Genomic DNA, 22,553 nt, shown 5'->3' with positions numbered 1-22,553 from the left:
TTAAAAAGGTACAGAGTGCAAGGTTTAGTACCATCTAGTGGTCAGATTACAATCAACTGCAATAAAGTTGCTGTTTTTCTTTTGGTAAATAATAAGTATGACCCTCCACTTGTCGACATTTAACTTCTCGAACATCTAATTAAACGAAAAAACTAGCAAACATTTCTTTTTCTACGTCTTATTTTTCTGCTATGCGCCGACTCCGTGTAACCCCTAAAATACACTACACGCGGAACGGCTGCGTACTCTGCGGTCCGCCAACTGAGCGTCGCAAGAACGCACAAAATCTCGCGACACATAATCGCGCGATATTGCCGGCTGTAGTCTCTTTGACTCCTGCGATGGCATTCCATGCTACATCTTTTTTCTGGTGTCCTTAAAAAAAGGATGTGAGGTGTCATCAATGATAGGTTGATTTTGGACCTCCAGAATCAACGTCTCCTCATCCATGAGGTCGACGGGGTTAAAAGACGACTGTAAACTTCTCACCTGTTGACTTCAGGTTGGCCCCGCCCAATATGACTTGTTCTTGTAATGAAACTCGATCCGCGGTGAACACAGAGTATTTTATTTTGAAAATAACCAGGGTTTTATTTTGTAGCCAATTTCCTTCCCTGCAACAATCTGCTCTGTGCTGAATTTATGCACCGTGCTCCGGCGTCCGTGAAAAATAGAAGCTCTGCGTATGTGTTGCGGACCTGGAGACTGTGTGAGCTGACACATTGACTAAAATTGAAACGTATCATACGGAATGGCTCCGTCGCCGTGGCGTTCCGCATGCAGTGTATTTTAGGGGTAAGAGGACTCGCCCAGGCATGATTATATATTACTGAAAACATAGTTTTGCATGTTACATCCCATTTCTGCTAAAAGATCACGCTTAAATTTACACAATGGACCTTTTTAAGTACGTAATTTCACATTTTGGGAAAGCTTAGCTTAGCATAGAGACTTGAAGTAGAAACGCATTAGCGTTTTTTAAATTAGCCTTTTGTACAGACGAAACAAACAAGAAATAACGTGCGTTCGAGGCTTTAATACTAAGCTAAGCTGCTAGTTTTTCGTGAACAGCTCTAGATTTTGACCTGTTGGTGGTGCTAAAAATACAAAATATTATTATCAGCCAAGTATTCTGGAATTTTCTATCCTTAGGTTACACAAGGTCACGTGTGGGCCTTGAGGTCCTCAGCAGTATTAGTTGTTTGGCTTTGGTTGGGGACAGTAGGTGCCAGTCTATCTCAACACTGTGGTGTCCAGGGTCACAGAGACCTGTTGCTGCCTTCATAGTCATAATAGATAGCTTGTTGTTGACGTTCCAATCTGCGTAAACAGACATCTGTGTCTCCAGACTAGAATGTGTTGACAATAACACCTCCCATGGGTAGTAAGACATTCTCTTTGACTATGCGTTCTGGGGTGTAGTATTTGTGGTGTTATCTTGGGGTTTAAAGTGGATCCACCAGGATGAGTTGGGCAGAATGTGAGACCGACTCAGGCACTTCTGATGAACTTTGAGAGTGTCTCTAATTCTCCTTGGCCAAGCGTCAATAAATAATACAGCATAAGACATCAGAGGGTGCTGAACACTTTCTTCTCCTGAACTCACCATTGACCTGACTTCAGCGATTTCTCCACAACAACCAAGTGTATTATATATGTATCTTTGGGACACACACCTCTACAGGATCACATCTGTACTGCACGTCGCTGCTGCTGCTGCCCCCTGGCTTCCTCCCGCTGTGTGCGTGCCTCCCCCTAGAGGACCAGGGTGGTACTGCGGCTCCGCGGGCCACCGCGGGCGGCTCGCCGCAGAGGAAGTCCTCCTGTGAAGAGCGGGAACGAGACGTCTCTGTGGAAGACAGTCGAGTGGTCCGGCCTTCCAAGTAGGCACTCATCTGACAGAGAGAGAGTGAAAATGTGGCAGACGTCAGTCGATCGGCTCGTCTCATTCAATCGAATGACACACTTCATGAAAAAGGATTTCATCCGACAAGGCAGCAGGATGACTGCCAGGGAGGCAGGGTGATGATTGAATAAGTATGTGAGAGAGAAAGACAAAGAATGAGAGACACAAGCAAACTCTTTATCACGAGGATGTTCAAATATTATCTGAACAACTTAGCATCTTAGAAGATTGTCATAATGGCTGTTGTATTTTATCCCAGGTCAAAAAAAAAAACAACAACACGCCCAAAGACATTTCATGAGGAGCGACGCAGCATGAGGGCCAATTATAGCATCAATTATACCAATTTTAGCTCCACCACTCCCGTGGGCTAAATTGCGATAACTTTAACCGTTAAAACGGATTGCGGAGGAGCAGCAGCATGATTGTTGCCTTCAAGTACAGTATGTATTATTATGAGTGTGTAGTACAGTCATGTGTGTGTGTGTGGACTCACGGATGGAGGCCGTGGGTAGGTTCGTATGGGGTGGGGGACTGTCCGTTTGGGGCTGGAGGTGGTTGTCGTCCTCGTGTTCACTCTCGCTCCAGTAATCTGCAGGAAAACCCAGCACATCTATCTATCTATGTATCCATCTATTAATCAATCTGTCCATGGATGTTTGTCATTGGCAAACCCTCACCCTGCTCCTGGCGTATCCTCTCTCGCTCGGCGTACCCACAGCGGCCATGTTGGACGACTCAGCCATCTAAAAGAAGACAGGAAGAACCACCCGCAGGAAATCATAATGAATCATAATTAAATGTGCAAGAAAGAAACAAGGATACAGATAGTGGAGACAAATAAACCACAAACAGCCTCTAGATATGACAACCAAGCACAATTAAGAGAAAAATCTTAATTCAAAATGTGATATGATAAACCCGGCGCCTACATTGCCCACATGTGCTCGAACACCAAATTTTAAATTTTCAAACTTTGTAGTGCATTTATCTGCAGCCCCTTCTGGAGCCACAGAAAGCTGACACATTTCCACATGTGAAGTAGCACTCCACAAGATTTTAGCCACTGCGGCCCCCATTCTGGAACAAGCTGCCTGTGGATCTGAGGGGACCGCACCTCTGTGGACATTTTTAAAAAACACTAAGAACTCTCTTTAGCCTGGCTTTTACCTGAGTGCCTGGCTTTCACTGCTGAGTTTTGATGTCCTGAATTCTTATCTACTTTTACTGCAACTGTTCTTTAAATTGTGGTTTTTACCCTATAGGTCTTATATTTTCTTCTTATTTGTTTCGTTTTTGTGAGTTTTAATGCTTTTTACTTTTCTTTCATTTTTCATGCACACTGCTCTGTTGTTGTCTATTTTTTGTTTTACTCTGCTCTGTGAAGCACTTGAGCTACAATTCTGTTTGAAAGGTGCTTAGAATAAATAAATAAATAATAGAAAATAAAAAGTTGAAGATCTACAAAACTGCAACTTTGATGTCTAATCGGTGGAGTTCTCCCTTAAATACAAAAAACAAAAAATAAACCCTTGTCACTTCAATTTTTGGTTCTTATAAGGTAAATTACAAAAGAAAAAATGCTGTTTTAAGGAATAGTTAAGAATTGGTGTTTGCCAAGATTAGCTGGAAGATTGATACCACTCGTGTTGGTTAACCTAACTGTCTGGCTCCTTCTCTTTTAAGTCTCAGCAGGAAAGTGAGGATATCTCCAAAAAAAACATGTCAAAATATTCCTTAATAAGTAATTCATGAAGGTCTTAAAGACTCATTTCTCAAAAAAACAAACAGCCGAATGATATTCTTGTTTACTCACTGCACAACTATTCCAGAGATTTCGATGATATTTCATTATTTAACTGGAAGGAAACGAGGTCTTATTTTCACAGTATTCTGAGAGAAATTTATCTTTTCTTAACATTTTTAAACAACTTAAAAAGGTACAGAGTGCAAGGTTTAGTACCATCTAGTGGTCAGATTGCAATCAACTGCATTAAAGTTGCTGTTTTTCTTGTGCTAAATAATAAGTATGACCCTCCACTTGTCGGCATTTAACTTCTTGAACATCTAATTAAACAATACACATAATCCGTTTGCGATGAACACTGGTGCGGCTCCGTCAGCCACTGAGCGTCGCAAGAACGCACGAGATCTTGCGACACATAATCGCGCAATATTGCCGGTGTAGTCTCTTTGACTCCTGCGATGGCATTTCACGCCGCATCTTTTTTCTGGATGTGAGGTGTCATAAATGATATTTTGATTTCGGACCTCCAGAATCAACTTCTCTTTGACTAATTCTGGGCGTGTAGGATTTGTGGTGTTATCTTGGGGTTTAAAGTCGAGTTGGGCAGAATGTGAGACCGACTCAGGCACTTCTGATGAACTTTGAGAGTGTCTCTAATTCTTTGGCCAAGCGTCAATAAATAATACAGCGTAAGACATCAGAGGCTCCTGAACACTTTCTTCCTTCCTGACCTCACCATTGACCTTTGACTTCAGCAATTTCTCCACAACAACCAAGTGTATTATATATGTATCTTTGGACACACACCTCTACAGGATCACATCTGTACTGCACGTCGCTGCTGCTGCTGCCCCCTGGCTTCCTCCCGCTGTGTGTCGTGCCTCCCCCTAGAGGACCAGGGTGGTACTGCGGCTCCGCGGCCACCGCGGGCGGCTCGCCGCAGAGGAAGTCCTCCTGTGAAGAGCGGGAACGAGACGTCTCTGTGGAAGACAGTCGAGTGGTCCGGCCTTCCAAGTAGGCACTCATCTGACAGAGAGAGAGAGTGAAAATGTGGCAGACGTCAGTCGATCGGCTCGTCTCATTCAATCGTAATGACACACTTCATGAAAAAAGGATTTCATCCGACAAGGCAGCAGGATGACTGCCAAGGAGGCAGGGTGATGATTGAATAAGTATGTGAGAGAGAAAGACAAAGAATGAGAGACACAAGCAAACTCTTTATCACGAGGATGTTCAAATATTATCTGAACAACTTAGCATCTTAAGAAGATTGTCATAATGGCTGTTGTATTTTATCCCAGGCTAAAAAAAAACAACAACACGAGCCCAAAGACATTTCATGAGGAGCGACGCAGCATGAGGGCCAATTATAGCATCAATTATACCAATTTTAGCTCCACCACTCCCCGTGGGCTAAATTGGCAATAACTTTAACCGTTAAAACCGATTGCGGAGGAGCACCGAGCATGATTGTTGCCTTCAAGTACAGTATGTACTTTATATGAGTGTGTAGTACAGTCATGTGTGTGTGTGTGTGACTCACGGATGGAGGCCGTGGGTAGGTATCGTATGGAGGTGGGGGACTGTCCTGTTTGGGGCTGGAGGTGGTGTCGTCCTCGTGTTCACTCTCACTCCAGTAATCTGCAGGAAAACCCACACACATCCATCTATCTATGTATCTATGTATTAACCAATCTGTCCATGGATGTTGTCATTGGGCGAACCCTCACCCTGCTCCTGGCGTATCCTCTCTCGCTCGGCGTAGCCCACAGCGGCCATGTTGAGACGACTCAGCCATCTAAAAGAAGACAGGAAGAAACACCCGGCAGGAAAATCATAATGAATCATAATTAAATGTGCAAGAAAGAAACAAGGAATACAGATAGTGAGACAAATAAACCACAAACAGCCTCTAGATATGACAACCAAGCACATTAAGAGAAAAATATCTTAAATTCAAAAGGTGATTATGATAAACCCGGCGCCTACATTGCCCACAATGCTGCTCGAACACCAAATTTTAAATTTTCAAACTTGTAGTGCATTTATCTGCAGCCCCTTCTGGAGCCACAGAAAGCCTGACACATTTCCACATGTGAAGTAGCACTCCACAAGATTTTAGCCACTGCGGCCCCCATCTCTGGAACAGCTGCCTGTGGATCTGAGGGACCGCACCTCTGTGGACATTTTTAAAAAACAACTTAAGACATATCTCTTTAGCCTGGCTTTTACCTGAGGTGCCTGGCTATTCACTGCTGAGTTTTGATGTCCTGAAGTCTTATCTACTTTTACTGCAACTGTTCTTAAATTGTGCTTTTTACCCTATAGGTCTTAATTTTTCTTCTTATTTGTTTCGTTGTTGTAGTTTTAATGCTTTTTACTTTTCTTTCTAGTTTTTCATGCAACTGCTCTGTTGTTGTCTATTTTTTGTTTTTTACTCTGCTCTGTGAAGCACTTTGAGCTACAATTCTGTTTGAAAGGTGCTATAGAAATAAATAAATAAATAATAGATAAATAAAAGTTGAAGATCTACAAACTGCAACTTTGATGTCTAAAATCGGTGGAGTTCCCCTTAAATACAAAAACAAAAAAATAAGCCCTTGTCACTTCAATTTTTGGTTCTTAATTAAGGTAAATTACAAAAAGAAAAATGCTGTTTTTAAGGAATAGTTAAGAAATTGGTGTTCTTGCCAAGAATTAGCTGAGAAGATTGATACCACTCGTGTTGGTTAACCTAACTGTCTGGCTCTTCTCTTTTAAGTCTCAGCAGGAAAGTGAGTATATCTCCAAAAAACATGTCAAAATATTCCTTAATAAGTAATTCATGAAGGTCTTAAAGACTCATTTCTCTCAAAAAAAAAACAGCCGAATGATATTCTTGTTTACTCACTGCAAACTATTCCAGAGATTTCGATGAATATTTCATTATTTCTACACACTGGAAACGAGTAAAACCGTCCACTTCAGATGTTTGAACAGAAATCCTTTCTGCAGTTATGGGATGATTATGTAAAATTACAACACAGTGTGGAGAGCCTTCACAAACGTCAAGTCTGGAAGCTCTATGGAAATATATCGTAAATTATGTTTTTCACATCCCAGATAAAAACACGCCTTCTTCTTTTTCTACCAGCGGATGAAAAACATATTTGATGTTTTTGCTTTGAGGGATTGAAAACAGGAAGCTACCACTCTTGCCACTCAGCTGGGAGTTTGCCCTTCTGCATAACCTTTATCACATGCTGCTTTACCTATTCATGTCATCCACTCCATCTGCTGCGAAGTAGAAACTCTTGACCTTGGGGTGACACGCTTTGAAAGCACTAGAGAGACATTGGAAGAAACAGGGGGAATCATGTATAAGAGCATGTGAACAGCACACATGCACAAGTACGCATAAATAAGCAATAGGCTGTTTTCGTCATGCACTTACTACTTCTTGCGACATTCGCTGGCCCGGTCGATCTTAAACTCTGGAAGACTGACAAAACCCTCCGCCTTCTCATCCTGAAAGACAAGTGAAAGATGTCAGGAGGAAGTCAAGATATGGGAAGTGGGAAAAGATAAAGGCAAAGTAAAGTTCTGGCCGACCAAAATAATTGGAATGGTCATTGTGGCTGACAGCGGAGGGATACAGCATTAACAGCATCCCATTTTTTATGTGTTTCTGCTGAATTAGTGTCTAATTAGTGTCTTTTAGTGCTAACATCAAGCTGGATGTAATGATACCATGGTCGCCATGCTCAGGTCAAAACTATGACCTCAACTCTAACGTCAACCTCATGGTGGCGATTGATTAAAAAGTCTGAGGGTGAGCAGAGTTGTTAGGATTCATCCTGTGGGCAGTGGAGATCCATTCATTCAATGAGATCTTTGAAAACCATGTGAGGCAACTGGACTTGCGAGATCATGTGAGACTCCATCTTGCCAGGCTTCGAGGTACAGTACGCTTGAGTCCAAACACAGTTCTTCCGACCAATCCGAGTCCTTTGAGGAACTACTTGCAGATAGGACATGAACCGAAGTTTGTGACGAGGTGCGTGAGACATTTGCTCGAAAATAACGAAACCCTAACAGCGGCATCTGCTGAGGAAGTAAGCGTAGATGCTGCAAGTATTAGTTACAGCAGAACTGGAAAGCAAAGAATGGAACCAAAGAGAATGTATACGTAACGTAACGGTTGATCTAACTGGTTGATTGACGGTGATAGATGGTCGACTTTGACGACTTACCGTTGTTCCGCACTGTGTCCAAAGACATGGACTAGCCCTAACATGGCTACAAACTGAAGCTCTGACATGACTTTCAGAGTAAATCTAAGCTCCGTCAGGATGAAATCTTTTACTTTACTACACTGCAAAGCCTTCCTGACTCATCATGCAGCTGCGATATAGCAGTGTATGTCTTGACTTCTACAAAGTGTTTCCATTGTCTTTGTCACAGATCAGCAATATAGCTGCAGAGCTCCTGGTAAGTTACAAACCCAGATTACGACATGTTTTATCAGCATCTACTGTCGATAAATATTCAGGGAGAGGAACGAGTACAAACGCAGACTTGCCTCCTCATTGATGTACCAGTACAGGCAGTTATCCTTGAGAACAAACCAGTACTTCTTCCACTTCTGAGAAAAGTAACCCTTCGCATCTCTCTTTCTCCACAGCCAGCCCTCGCAGTCTCCTCTGCCCAGCGCCTTGCAGGAAACACGCCTCCGACTCAGGGAGGCCAAACTTCGCCCTGGAACAAAAACGGAGACAAACGGAGAATACAAATCAGAAAGACGAGTCAAACGGCAGAGCATAGTACAGATTCTGCTTGTATTGTTTTTTATAGCAGCGTGTACAAGAGTATTCACAAAACGCCACATCCTAATGTTGGTATAACTCTAAGTAAGAGTTCAGCCTGACGGATTTAAGTGCTGCTGCACTGCAGTACGGTAAGCGGCGTTTAAAGCCCCGGAGGCTCCTCATTAGAGATTACCGGGTAAACTTGGCTTCCAATTGAGGGCCGCCGAGAAACATTTACTGTGTTGTATCAAAAGCCCTACAACTTTAAAAAGGAGAATTCAATATTCCATTTATTTCTGGAGCAGCGGAAAGTGCAGCGCTCGGTCTATCTCTAGACGAAACAACTATCTTCCTCAGAAGAAAACCAAAGCTTGAACATGAAGCATGAAAACTTTTCAAGCCCGGAGAGACTTTGCAGATAATTAACAGGTTATCCGCTGATATAGACGAAATTGTACATCCTGAAATTGCACAAAAATCTTCCTTCTGTGCAGCAGCAGCATGATACAATCACCAATTTGAGTTTTCTGGCTTTAGGACAAACTTATTTTAGCCTGGATCCAAATGGAGTAACTAACATTTCATTACCTCTTTAATTGAGGTTGCAGATTATTTCAAACATCGAGTCCGTCGCCTGAGAAGAAGTGCAGATGGAGCTAAAGACTTTTGAGATTTTTGAGATTTTTCTCACGACGGCAGATGGTGAAAAAACAAGCGAAAGAATCACTTCCAACATGTTGATCCTCGTTAGTGTGGTGAGAGGAAAAAGAAAGCTTCGGGTCAAAGAGGCCAAGAGAGTGATAGCAGGGAGTTAAATCAACTAAACAAGAAGAAGCAAACAGATTCCTGGAAACAAGTTCTGAAGAAGTCATGAAAGAATTGATCTTATATACGTTTAAAGACACGACATGTTACAACTTTAAATGTAGTTTTTTTCTTTACAATCCTCAACTATTACAAAATGCTGAGTCACTGCATTTCATAATATGTAAATGTTCATGTGGACTAAGTGCACAGTGTAAACAACAGCAAACAGATGGAAAACTGCCTCGTCTGCAGTCAGTCCGCTCTGGACTGATGAAAATCTGCAAAATCATCATGATGTGTTAAAATGCAAATATAGTCCTCTCTGCGGGGAAAGTGAGAAAAATGTTTTTCCTGAGTAGGAAATAAATCCGGAGACTCAAACTGAAGCTGATAATAATTTAACAGCTCAGGTTGGATTATGTATATATATATATATATATATATATAGTGAAATAAACAGGAAGTTTATGACTGATTAGGTCTGAACCACTTTTCACCTTCGTATAAACATTAATAAAACATCAAAACATCACTAATTATTAGTTAATATAAAAAACTGTCATAAGAAAGAAAGTTTCATACGTGTAGATTCAACAGTTTTCTCTGTTTCATATCAACGTGAATTGATTTTTTAAGTTTTTTTAGGACAGCTGTTTGGTCATTTTCAGCTACAGTCATCTGAGAGATTAAAATGACTAATCAGTTAATCAAAATCAACACAAATAATGGATAATTATCACCAGTTTCAGGTCTAATCCTGACAGTAAGCCTCAAATATGTATCGGTAAATATTCACTCTATTGGCAGCCCTGTGTAAAATCACATTCACCCATTCATACACACCAGGTATGACACTGGGTACCATGCAAGATACCACCTGCTCATCAGACACATTCACACACCACAGTCTTTGGGAGGAGTCGGGGTTCGAACAACCAATCTTGTTAATAGTGGACAACCTGTTCTACCTCCACAGCTGCCCCTGTGAGCTAAACGCTGTGAATAAACGTCTGGAGACTCTTGTCTATGAGAAAAAGACAGATTCAGCATACCCAGGATACCTTTTTTATTATCAGTGGTTATCAAGCAAGAGTTTCCCACTTCACCCATGAGCACATTTAGGGGCAGTGTTGGCAACATGTGACCAATTAGAAAGAGTACAGGCAGCACATTTTACACATGAGAGCAAATAATATAATAAAGCACACTATAATATATAACAGGCACAGCAGATCTTACTATAATCACATTTGTGTATTAATGTTTTCCTTCTAACGTTGTCTATAATAGTTTTAACCTTATTCTTCAAGCATGAACATAAATCAGAGTTGGCTCTCTCTCAGGTCTTATAAGTAGAAGGCTTTAGTGCTTCAGTCAGTCTCTTTGACAGGAGGAGGCCCTCATACGTTCGTCGATCTTTTATCTCGGATATGAGGTGTGCAGCGCGAGTTTCCATGGCAACATACCCCCAGTAAGAAGTGAACCGCTGTCATAACCCTGAAAACTCGGAGTTAGGTTATCTCTCTGCTTCACAGCACAGAGGAACTCTCTCTCTCTCTCTTTCTGTCTGCCTGGAGTCATAATTGCTTTTATTTGACAGTACTTCCAAATGTTTCCTAGAAAGGGGGAAGTGTTATGTAACTGTAAAAAATCATGGGAATGTTTCCTGGAAAGAAAAAACGCATGCAGTGTTCGACGGGTGCGTTTCGAAATGAGCTGCTGCCACATGAGAGAGTCTTTCGGTGAGAGCGCACGGCGGGTCAGCTGCACATGCTCCGCTCGGGAAGTGTGTTTTTTTTGCTTCTTGTTACATCACCTGGATGTGTTCTCACATTCACCTGCTGATATTCTCTGTGCTCAAACATTTAACACAGGACATGATTTGGAGGATGATGGTGCAAATGTGGAAACTTTAAAACCTCCGAGGCTCAGACGCCGAAAAATCGACTTTTATATCCAAGTGGAAGACATTTCATATTCAGGAGAGATGAGATTAATAATATTTGCACATATTTTTGAGGGGGAAATCATATGAGACTCAAGTTATTATGCAAAGCAGAGTGTTTTTTATGTCTTAAATGATGTCTGCAGGCAAAAGTACAATAGAGAATTAAGTTAAGTTAAAGCCTGTTATTCTCCTGTGAATCAATAACACTTACAGTCTCTATCTCAGCTTTAGTTTGTCTCAGAATACATATTTTCTTTCTCTTTACTGTGAGCAAATGGCAGGCCTGTAAATTCAGGCGTTGCCAACTTTAATTGGTTCAATCGTAGCAGCAGATGCGTGACCCCAACTGGCGAGTGTCGGACCACGACGGCGGCTCCCGCCCGAAACCCCAACAGGTGTCTGTCTCTGCTTACCTTTATTCTTCTTCCTGTTCTTTGACTGCAGAGAGGAGGACTGCTGGTATGTCTGAGAGCGTGTTGGAAGAGAAGAAGAAGAAGAAGAGAAGAAAGAGAGAGAGGGAGGGTGAGCAGGCTGTCGGGATGAATCAGTGGCCTTTGTTTTCTGCAAAGAATCCTGGGATATAAAAGATGACAGATCTTCGGCAGAGGAGGAGAGGAGGCAGAAGGCACGCCGATACAAAGGGAAACTCTCTCTCGTTATCTCTTTCTCACACACACACACACACACGTGAGGGTGGAAAAGTCGACCTCATGGAGGACTTTAGCGGCTCTCACACCTCTAAACATAGAACAGAGGGGCAGGGAGGGAGGAGAGAGGAGGCACGATAGGACGTCCAGGTGATGGAGGAAACGCGGGGAAATGGAGGTTAGTGGCCTCGCGGGATTAAACAGAAATTTCAGTAAGCGGAAAAAGTGAAGGACAAACATGTTTTCAAGGTTTTCAAGGTCTGACAACGAAACAGTATCACGTTTTTTTCTGTGCTCGTTTACATTTAAAGTACCTGACCTCAGCCTCAGCTAGACTGAACAAGGGGTCACAGATCAAAAAGGTTAAATCCTTTAAGCGTGCAAAATCTCAGTCCGAAGCTCGAAATGTCAAATAAATAACAATATTTCTCACTGAAACAAAGTGGAATTTAGGTATAGTACTATAAATCAGTGCCTCGGATTTGTACTCGAAGGCAATTCTGAGATTTCTTTCAAAACACATTAAATTTGTTGGAAAATAGTTACTGAAAACACGTGAAAAGACTTTGAACGGTATGTAACTGAAATGTGGAGTTAGAGGTTCAAACAGTGGGCGGTCCTTAAAGGGCGGCTCGATGACACGCCGAGGCCACCCTGAGCAGAGAGGGTGTGGCTTCAGTGGACACGCCCCCACAGTCCTGGAGCTGAGAATTCATTTTCACCTGATTTTGACACCTAATTTCATAAACTTGGCGATATTTTTTATCGTTCAAATGTGGCTGGGTGGTTAATAACACTTTATTCTTTGGTCTGATAAACTCAGAACACATATTTATTCTGACTTTACACTGACTTTCACCATTAAAGAATGGATTATTCTGACTTTACACTGACTTTCACCATTAAAGAATGGATGGATGGATGGATGAACACTCATCTATCACCGGATTACATGATTCTCAGGAGAGTTCTGCAGTTTCTAATCTCTGGCCTTTCATCTCCTGATCTGAAACATTCAACTCTCGCCAGCATATTTGTGACGTGACCCCTCTCGACAGGTCAGATGGGGCAAACATAAGAGCTCTGATGTCACGATATTACACATGTCAGAGCCTGGAGCTCGGCCACTCACAGCCCCACGCTCAGCAAGACAGATGACATGGTCCCGCCCACACCCACTGACACACCATCTGCCATCGCAGCAGCCAAGCACGCTGTAAACACACACACACACACACACACACACAAATGCAAACACATTTAATTTCCAACGAGATGCTGTCAAGACGTATAAGGTCACCGCCGGTCAAATTTGGCTGTCTGGGCCGGAGAGCGGCGAGCTCAGACGTACAGGCAGGGCGGACAGATGTCACAGAAGCGACAGGGCGTAATAACGAGTCAGCATTCGCTCAGATAACACTTCACTACGGCGATTTTTCATCAGCGGTGAAAGCTTCAAAGTTTCCTCCCTTTCCCCTCAAATTCTCAAGTATCAAAACAAACCGGACAGGAAGCAAATCATTACGTAATTTAACTTCAGAGTTTTGACTCCGAGGAGGAAAAGTCTGGGGAGCTTCGCAACTTTTCTACATAATGCAATCTTGAAGCTGCTACCTGCAACTTGGAAAAAGTAGAACGAACTTTTGGTTTTCACTGGTACTTCTTTTGTTATCAATCTTTGATGCTGAGAGAGCTCGCCATCGAGCTGTTTCTGCTTAAAAAATACACTATCTTGCTTCCTCACTTGGCGTTCTATGAGAAGATCAATACCGCTCTGTACTGTGGAAAGTAAGCAAAGAATCTGGCGATTAACAAGGACTCACGTGATAAATGGAGGCGGGGTCTCTCGGCGGGGATTCCCGCTGGTTCGTCTGGAGGACGTAGTGGGAGGGGCTTTGGCTGTGGTGGCTCCGCCTCTTGACGCGCTTGGCCGTGTCGTTGGACCGTTTGCCCGGACGAGCCGTGTGGGAGGAGTAGTCCTCGGAGCCCAGTCGCTCGTCCACGCCGGAGAGTCCCACGTAACGCATCAGTGACGCCTCTGCGAAATGAACCAATCGAATCAGAGGAACACGAACGACAAACATATCAATTTAAAAATCAGGTTTTTTTGGTATTTTTACAAAGTGGGTCCAAGTTTTGTTTCCAGAAAGCAAACATGGATGTAAACAGTATATAACAGTGTCTTAAAGCTGCGTTCTTTCTAATGGCCAGCAGGGGGAAGTTCCTTTGGTTGCAACAAAGACGTCTCCAGTTGTATTGAGTCTTATGGTCCCGATCGCTCATCTTCTTTCCCACAGCATGAAGTTCTTTTGTAAATTATGATCCTAGTCCACCGAGCTCATTAAACTAAGATAAAAAAACTAGGCCGTGCTGATCAAATATGAATCAATCTAGCACTGCGGCATTGCCAATTTCTTGCCTCAGATGTTTTCAGAATCATATTTTAGTGTCATCATTTAGCTGTAATACAAGAAAGTCTGGCCAGGAAGACATTGCCATACATATTTTCTTGCTGTCAACACCAAAGTGTGAAAATCAAGAGCTGACTGACAGCGTCGTGCTATTTTCCAAACATGGTCACTTCCGACGCCAAATTTTGCGACTGTCCACTTCAAAACGGAGACCACTATTATTTTGAGATGTTGATGGATGCATCTGTTCTAGTATCTCAGGCAATAATGCAGCTTTTGTGTGTGTGTGTGAGTGACTGATGTCTATTAGACTTCTTCGGCTTCACACTCTGCGACTCTCCTCCACCTTTTTTTCCCCCCCTCCGAACCAACTTCCTTCCTCTCCGCCGCTACAAACGCCGGCGTTCCCACCCTGTCCTCCCCCTGGTTGCTAGGCAGCGGCCAGAGGAAAGTGAGACACCGAGAAGTGCTGCTGTCAGCGTCGCCATGGCAACTGCGTGAGTGATTCAGGTGGAGGTCAGGGAGAATAGTCTTTTTTTTCTGCCTCCTCTCCTCCCTCCTTTTCGCCTCCCTCTCTCTCTCTTCCATCGCTTTTATTCTCCCTCTCTCCGTCGCTGCCTTTGTGCCAACTGTCTCTACCTTTTCTTTTTTCCTTTGTGTCCTCCTTCCTCTCTCATCCCCTCATATTCCATTTCTCTGTGATGCTAATCACAGGGAGAATTAGAGGAAAAGGAGGCGCATTGATCTCCACACACACACACACACACACACACTGATCTCTTTGTAATACAGAGAGGTGGGAACATTTAACTGAATCAGACACACACACACATATGCACTCCACACACCGGCACTCACCTCTGCGGCTCTCTCTGTTAAGCTTGGCTGGGTCTTCGTAGTCGCCCACCCAGTTACACTCCACAGGCATGGAGATGGGCCTCAGCCTGCCTGCAAGTAAACACACACGACGCTGAAACTTCATATTCTCCTTGAAGAACTTAATATTCTCCTTAGAGACGTTCAAGTTTCTGCACCCTGATATTTGATATTTAGGAACCTTGCGGAGCCGCATCACTTCCTAAAACTTTTTCTAAGCGCCTCAGGCTGGCAGACCGACTCCCAGCCTCATGATTGTTTTTCTGAAGTGCTTCGATACAGCAGAATGAGATTGAACTCGATCCCCTCTTATTTTCTCACACACACACACACACACCTTCATCATAAGAGTGTGTACCATATGTAGGCGTGGTGCAGTACACGGGCTCCTCCTCTTCTCGCCGGCGAGACTCTTGATCCAGGAAGGAGTTCGGTGACTCAGAGCGCTTAGCGATGCTGACGCCACCATGGTTACGAGATGCCTCATCTCCAGACAAGGCTCCTGTCTCATCTCTATGGCAACAGGCAGAGGCGGATTTTTTTACCGGGCAAACAAATGTGCATCAAAGTCAGAGCTCCTTCTTCGCTGCCGTCGACAGATGGATTCTTTTAAACAGTACACAAACACAGACTACTCTACCTGGGTGTGTACGGCTCAGCGGGTGGAGGCGGGATGTGAAGGTCCTGGAGGGCGGAGCTCTTGGTGGGTGTGCCTGAGGGTGTGGCCGAACTGCTGCCTGGGCTTCTGGTTGGCTGCAGAAAGCAAAGGTGGATCAGTTAATTCATCCAAACTTTAATCATGGTTTCTGTTGTTCTAAAAACTGTTGGATGGGATTGTTTCCCCATCCTTGTGTTTACTTGTCAGTCTCTGTGTTTGTGTGTTGTGGGCGTGGCACATTTCCCAGGTCCCTCCTGGATATAATCACGGATGAAGCACACCTGCCACTCTTCAGCTCACCTTGCCTTCCATCACCTCCCACGTCACAAATAAATCCCCTTCTCTTGCCAACCTTTGTCTGAGCCTGCATTTTGGGTCAGTTCCTGTGTTACCATGACAATCTGGCTACATTAGTCAATACATCTTTGAAAAAAAAAAAAAAGAGGTCTGCTGAGGCAAGAAACAAACTCCTGGGTTAGATAAACTTATTTGGAAGAGGAAAATAATAATAGTGAGCGGTGAAATCATTTCCCAAATTGTCCTGTATAAACATCCATCACGGTTTAGAGACCTGAACGGATTGTTCCAGAGATGTCGCTCACTATTATAAAGTATTTTAAATAAAACTGTTTACTGTTTTTAAACAACATGATATGGACTGCATCTGGAAAATGTTTTGTTTTCCCCACGTCGTGCACTTATTCTGAACATATTTTTCTTATATATATGTATATATATAGATATATATATATATATATATAATATATATATATATATATGTTATTCTGAACATATTTTTCTATATATATATATATATATATATATATATATATAAGAAAAATATGTTCAGAATAAGTGCACGACGTGGGGGATATATATAAGATATATATATCTTTAGGCAGAGATTAGATGTGATCCCTTTTTTTCAGTGTGTCTCAGCATCCCCCGACCGTTATTAAGAGATGTCTATAAGCTGATGTGGTAAACCTGTTAGGCTGCATTCAGAACAAATCAAGCATTGCGGCAAATGGCTGCAGGGTTTTGTGGCGGTAGGAGGGGCTGCTGCGGGTCTGCTTAATGTAGAAACATTCAGAAACTAACTTTTATTTTGCTGATTCACAGACTTTCTCAACACTGACAAAGGGAAGTTCTTCGTGTCACTATTTTGCAGCGTAGACTGTGAGCCAGACACAGACAGGTAAGCTGGGTATGTGAAATGAGCAAAGTAGAGTATTAAGAGTTCAGTCCATGAATCCACCAGTTTTAGTGACATCTCATGCTGGCTGTGGAGAGGTTTGGTCTGATCGTCTGATTGGCTGCTGCAGTGTGATGTCAGGTTATGTTTTTCCAAAAGTCGCCGCCTGCAGGCCAATAAATGGAAAAACCTGCTTTTTTTTTTTTACCACAGCAGAATCCAGTGTTCTCCCTCTTTTAGCTCTGTTTTGGTCTCCACCAACATCAGAGCCCATCTGCTACAATATGACGATGGTATAGCCTCTGGGGGTAACGACCAGTGCTTCTGGACTTCTGATGGAGTGATCTAACAGATATCGGACATGCAGGCCAAGATTTCCTCTTATCATAACTTATCTCATACTTAACTTATATTATATCTTATAAGAAGCTTGTCAGACGATAGCCGATGGGTTCAGATATTACATTCTGACCAATGTGTTCTGCACACCAACCAAAGCCCACTCAATCGTGATTGGTCAATACCACTTGGACTGCGAACAGAAACCAGAACTGATTCTGTATTCATATGCAGATCTCGGTTTAGAGACATCAGATCTCCTCCAACCCCGACCACCTCCATAAAATCTGTGCAACACGTGACTGGAACAATTGTTGCCATTGAAAGTATTTGTGGGCTTGTATTAAAATCAAATTAGCATCTTATAAACAGAAATTCTTTGATAAAAAGTTGTGAAGTCCTTTCAGAGTCATGACTGAAGTGGCCACACTAAACAAAGCAGTGCTGCAGGGCAGAGAAAGCTATTTTCCTCTGTGTATCATCCTGATTGTGGAGATAATCAGTGTTAATTAGGGAGATACATTTCATAATTTGCCCGAGCACTGGGAATGTGGGTGGATGGTGCCATCAATTTTGCCTCCCATTCATTCCAGTTTGTTACAGCTGGCAAACAAAACCATGCTGAGCCACAGTACCCTGACCTAATTACACGCTTTGGCTGCAGTCGTACAGGGAGAGTGGGAATGCTGTGGGGAATTATGTGGGCCAGTGCAGTGTTTTAATAAAGTCTATAAAAGGTAGAGCCGGTCCCACCTGCAGAGCGAGGGGTTTCCAGCGCATGTTCTTCAGCAGAGCAGGGGCGGAGCTGAGCGTGCTCTGTGGACGCTTCTTCAGGGTCAGGGACACGACGCCTTTATCGGCCCTCAGCGAGCCGACCAGGTTGCGTAACTGCCAGCCCACCTGTGGACGGGGGGAGAAGACAACAGGGGTCAAAGCAAACACTGACCTGCTCACAAGATATCATCATCTGGATAATGAACAACACGATCACACATTTATATTCAGCCTGTGGTTTGAATTCGGTCCACGTCGTGATTGGATCTCGCTTGTTGAGCCTTCTGTGCAAGGCAAGTGGGTGTGGAGGTGGTAAGTCTATCTATAGAGCTTTCATGTGATGTAACCTGCCCTCGATTTGAAAACAAATGCATCTTATCAGAAACCTTTCTACGTTTTTAGCCACTGTGTTCAGAAAACACACGCCAACACTGTTTGTAGGACATTTCTGAACAAAAACATGCTGTGTGCGGAGATAAAAACAGCTACTATGAGCTCACCAGAACTTTATTTTCTTCTTGCTGTTCACGACACTTCTTTCATCTGTGCTTCGTGGGGATATTTTCTAATTAACGCGAACACACAATCTTAATTGCATTTAGTGGATTGACCCGAGATCTGATCATAATGCAAGAGGAGGCGCGGAGAAAAGGTTGGAGGATCTGATTACACTAATTGCAATGCACGCTGCGTGCATCTGCACCTTGTAAAAATAAGGGCTCAATCTGCGATACGGATGTAAACATGTCGGGTCGCACCCGGGTGCAAGAATTCAAGGCGCATAATTGCAACTGGCTCTAACCCCCGAACACAGCTGGCCATATAATGCTAGATAACACCCAGTGAAAACAAGATCGTATATCTAACAGGGTTTTATCCTGATAGAAACAAAATCTTGCAAAGTTTCTGTTATTTCTGTTATTAGGAAAGATCTTTTTGGCCACTTGAGGGCAGCAGAAACAAGCTGTGAGCGTAACAACGTCATATTATCACTCAAATTGTTGGCCGCCTAACAAATATAAGACACTCTATTCTACATTTTTTGCACATTATCTCCTATATGTTTGTCAAATAGTTGCTAATTGTCTGCTGTTTCACACTGAGCATATAATGTGCTGTGAGTTTTATGAGCTGTAAGTAAAGAAAACCATAACAACGTGCTGAAAGGCGCTAAAACGCTCTGTCGGGCTGAGTGGAACTGCAGGGATCTTCACTTCAAGCGACCCCTTTCACATTACACATCGTTAATTGATCAATTTTTATCACAAAATATTGACTATAGCAGCTTGAAGAATCACTCTTAACTTAAAGAGCTAGCAGGGTGCCTATTGCCACCGGATATTGGCGTTTACACCACATGCCGCCATATAGTAATGGGTCCCAATGACAGCAGAATGGACAGTAGAGGGCTGGTTTGGCTCATCGCATCCCACTGAGTAAACACAAGAAGCTATATTTAGCACATATAGAAACACAAACACACACCACAGTCTGGTGATTGACTTGAATGACTTCATCTCCTGCATGGATCTTCTTACAGCGGTCAGCTGGAGACTACAGAGAAGAAGAGACAGAGAGAAAACAGACGACTATGAATCGATCGGAGTTTATCGATCCCCGCACACACCGGTGCGGGCAAGCTTCGGCACACTGTAATATAACAGGGAGGGAAAGCCTTGCAGAGTCATATGGAATCTGATATGCTGCTATGGATCGGTTGATCGGAGTTATCTATGCAATTCAAGCCCCGGGCATGGTGAGAAATCCACTTTATTGGTGTTTGTGTATCACAGATAAAGCAAACTGCTCGACTTTGTAAGCCTCTTACCCCTTCAGTAGTTCCTGTGATCACATGGAGGCCGTCGTAGGTCGACTTGATGTACATTCCCTGATGGAAAGAGGGCAGGGAGAGAGAGGGGAGAGGCTTTTGTTTAAAATCCACGCATCGAATCTGAATCCTCTCAAATCCCTTATCGAATCTTATCAGCTTTACCTCTCGAGTAACTACAGGCTCAAATATCTACAACATCGCGTCTGTCTCATCCCCCGTTTGTTGAGCCGAGAAACCAGAAACTACCGTTTTTTTGGTGGCAGTCCAATTAATGTTCACAGCCTGTACCTACAACCTGAAAATGAGACGAGCAGCAGAATATATGCCATGTTAATTAGATAAAATCTGACACATTAATTTAACAGCTGAAGACTTCGGCTTCCTTCCCGATTCAGAACGATGAAGAAGACGTCGAAATTTAACTGGGAGAATCTTCTCACGAACAATCTCTGACAGCCAATCTTCTCCCGTCATCCGTTACCGAATTAACGTGAATGAACTACAGCTCATGTCTCGTCTTTATAACCGCCGACAACCACGGTTGGCCGATAAGGAAAAGCTGCTATCTATATTTTTTCCACTGCTCTTTGCTCATAAATAAAGAGCAAAGTTACAAAAGGTCTGATAAGAGATTCGTTAGCAGCAGAGCTTCATGAATACAGATATTTTTGCCAACCAAGGAACTGGATCCAAACTGGAACTCGCTCTCATCTCGACGTGACACTGTTATACGTCTGTAAATGTGTTGGAAATCATAACTGGTGCCATTTGTGCACAAAGTAATTTGTCCAATATCACCATTATAAGGTTTATAAGGATTTTCTATCAAATAGCAAATGTTGCATTCGTGCAGAGGATTTAGTGACGAAGGGCAACAACTAAAACTGATGAAAACATCAACCGGCTCAGGAATAATGCTTTATTATGTTATTGCTTTACACATTAGCTTTTTTTAGTGTTTTTCTTCCATTGTGAGGTTACTGAGTTGTTGTTTTTCTGTTGCAGCATTTCTTAATTTGCTTTCTGCATTTGTTTCTTTATATTGTGCTGTCAAACTGATGAATGCGTTTCTTCATTTTGTATTTTACTGATGAAGAGTTGTCAAAGTTTCTTCGTCTGCTTGTGTTGTTTGTGCAAAATGTTGATTTTCCTTCGGCTTTCTGAGATTGGAACAAATACATGCAGGTATATTTATATTAGATGTCAGCCACAAGTGAAGAGTGTTGCATTATTGCCATGAGGGAAATCGAGTTTCTCCTGTCGTCTTTGCTGCTAAAACCCACCGGGGACCGACTCATCTGTGGAGCAGCTGAGAATCAGCGCTGTCACGGATGATGAGGAGCTCAAAAAGACAGACTGAAAAATGTTAACCGTCATAATCTCGAACGCTTCCAAGAGCCTGAAAGGACAGCGTGAGTATGTGAGTGACGGACGAGCTACGCGAGAGTGGCATTTACATTCTTTCATTCATATGTTTCACTTTAACAAGAAAGGAGGCTTCGAGGATGAGGACTATGAATTTAGAGTATCTCAAACTTTCCCTAGAGGACTGATGTGAGAGCATCTGTTATAAGAGTCATCTTATATTCAGGATATGTAATCAATGTTACACTTCCTACATCATATGTTTACTTAAAGGTCCAGTGTGTAAAAATTATGGGGATCTATCTCCCTGAACTGAATTTGTGAATAATCACGTGAAAATAAAAACAGAATTATTGAAAATGGAAGTTTTTGTTCTCCCCTCGTTTCCCCTTTTTATAATTTTCACCTTGTTTATACAGTAGAACAACTCATTGTCACGGCGGCCTTTTATCACCACCATTTCCCAAAAGGGAGGGTGAGGCAAGGGGTATTCAGTTGGTTACAATCTGCAATTTCACCGCTGGATGTTAAATCCTACACATTGGACCTTTAAAGTACCAAATCTGCAAAGTAAAGTTCTAAAAAAAAAAAAATACATGTAGTGGAGTAAAAAGCACAAATTTTCCATCAAGAAATGTCATGGAGTACAAATATAAAGCAGCATGAAATTGGAAGTGCCTCAGAATTGTACTTGAATACAATACATGAGTAAAATGACCAGTTAGTTAAAAAATCACGTCATTATACACATGAAAATTATAACAAAAAGGCAGATATGACCTGAAATACACACATATGTATGCAAACAAAAGGGAGGATACCAGTTAACAACACACTAAAGCCCAATACACACACACACACACAGAGTAGTTACCAGGCCTTCAGAGGGTTTGATGTTGGTGAGGTGAACCAGCTCGAGGTGGGCTGACTGAGATACCAGCGGGTCCGATGACACACAAACGATGTGCTCGCACACCTCTGACAGAGTTTTGCACTACAGAGGAGAAGGAAACAATAATAATACAAAGCTTTTATAAAAACGGGTTCACCAGCCACGATTTATAAAGACGAAACAAAGAGGAAACCCTGGACCTCCTCTGTCTGATAAAGCCTTTTTGCTTCCAGCCACAAAGAATGTCACATATTTGAATGTACATCGTTAGATGTAAGAGAACATGTTTCCTCTCTCGCCTCTCTAAAACATCTGCCTCGTCTACAGCTGTAGGCGCCATTTTCCTCCACATCAATGGCACCCAAACATT

At 42.7% G+C, this 22,553-nt stretch overlaps 1 protein-coding gene across 5 annotated transcripts in view; it reads right to left on the bottom strand.

The window, feature by feature from the left end:
• Nucleotides 1-22,553, bottom strand: part of cnksr2a (connector enhancer of kinase suppressor of Ras 2a) — a 76,400-nt gene that overhangs the window by 30,121 nt on the left and 23,726 nt on the right. For 4 of the 5 annotated variants that reach the window (XM_027274135.1, XM_027274133.1, XM_027274136.1 and 1 more), the window contains exons 6-20: nucleotides 22,166-22,285; nucleotides 19,924-19,983; nucleotides 19,581-19,649; nucleotides 18,075-18,221; nucleotides 15,770-15,882; nucleotides 15,467-15,642; nucleotides 15,112-15,201; nucleotides 13,666-13,880; nucleotides 11,609-11,660; nucleotides 8,215-8,390; nucleotides 7,087-7,160; nucleotides 6,905-6,976; nucleotides 5,384-5,451; nucleotides 5,197-5,294; nucleotides 4,461-4,679 (exon numbers count right to left, since the gene is read on the bottom strand). In XM_027274135.1, coding sequence (XP_027129936.1) covers nucleotides 4,461-4,679; nucleotides 5,197-5,294; nucleotides 5,384-5,451; nucleotides 6,905-6,976; nucleotides 7,087-7,160; nucleotides 8,215-8,390; nucleotides 11,609-11,660; nucleotides 13,666-13,880; nucleotides 15,112-15,201; nucleotides 15,467-15,642; nucleotides 15,770-15,882; nucleotides 18,075-18,221; nucleotides 19,581-19,649; nucleotides 19,924-19,983; nucleotides 22,166-22,285 — 1,749 coding nt within the window. The remainder of the gene's footprint in view (nucleotides 1-4,460; nucleotides 4,680-5,196; nucleotides 5,295-5,383; nucleotides 5,452-6,904; nucleotides 6,977-7,086; nucleotides 7,161-8,214; nucleotides 8,391-11,608; nucleotides 11,661-13,665; nucleotides 13,881-15,111; nucleotides 15,202-15,466; nucleotides 15,643-15,769; nucleotides 15,883-18,074; nucleotides 18,222-19,580; nucleotides 19,650-19,923; nucleotides 19,984-22,165; nucleotides 22,286-22,553) is intronic. The other variant, XM_027274134.1, reaches the window with a different exon arrangement.

The sequence above is a fragment of the Larimichthys crocea genome, chromosome XXIII (genome assembly GCF_000972845.2).
Source record: "Larimichthys crocea isolate SSNF chromosome XXIII, L_crocea_2.0, whole genome shotgun sequence".
Classification (NCBI taxonomy): Eukaryota; Metazoa; Chordata; class Actinopteri; family Sciaenidae; genus Larimichthys; species Larimichthys crocea.
The sequence above is the reverse complement of the archived record's forward strand: the minus strand, read 5'-3'. Positions and strand labels throughout refer to the sequence as shown.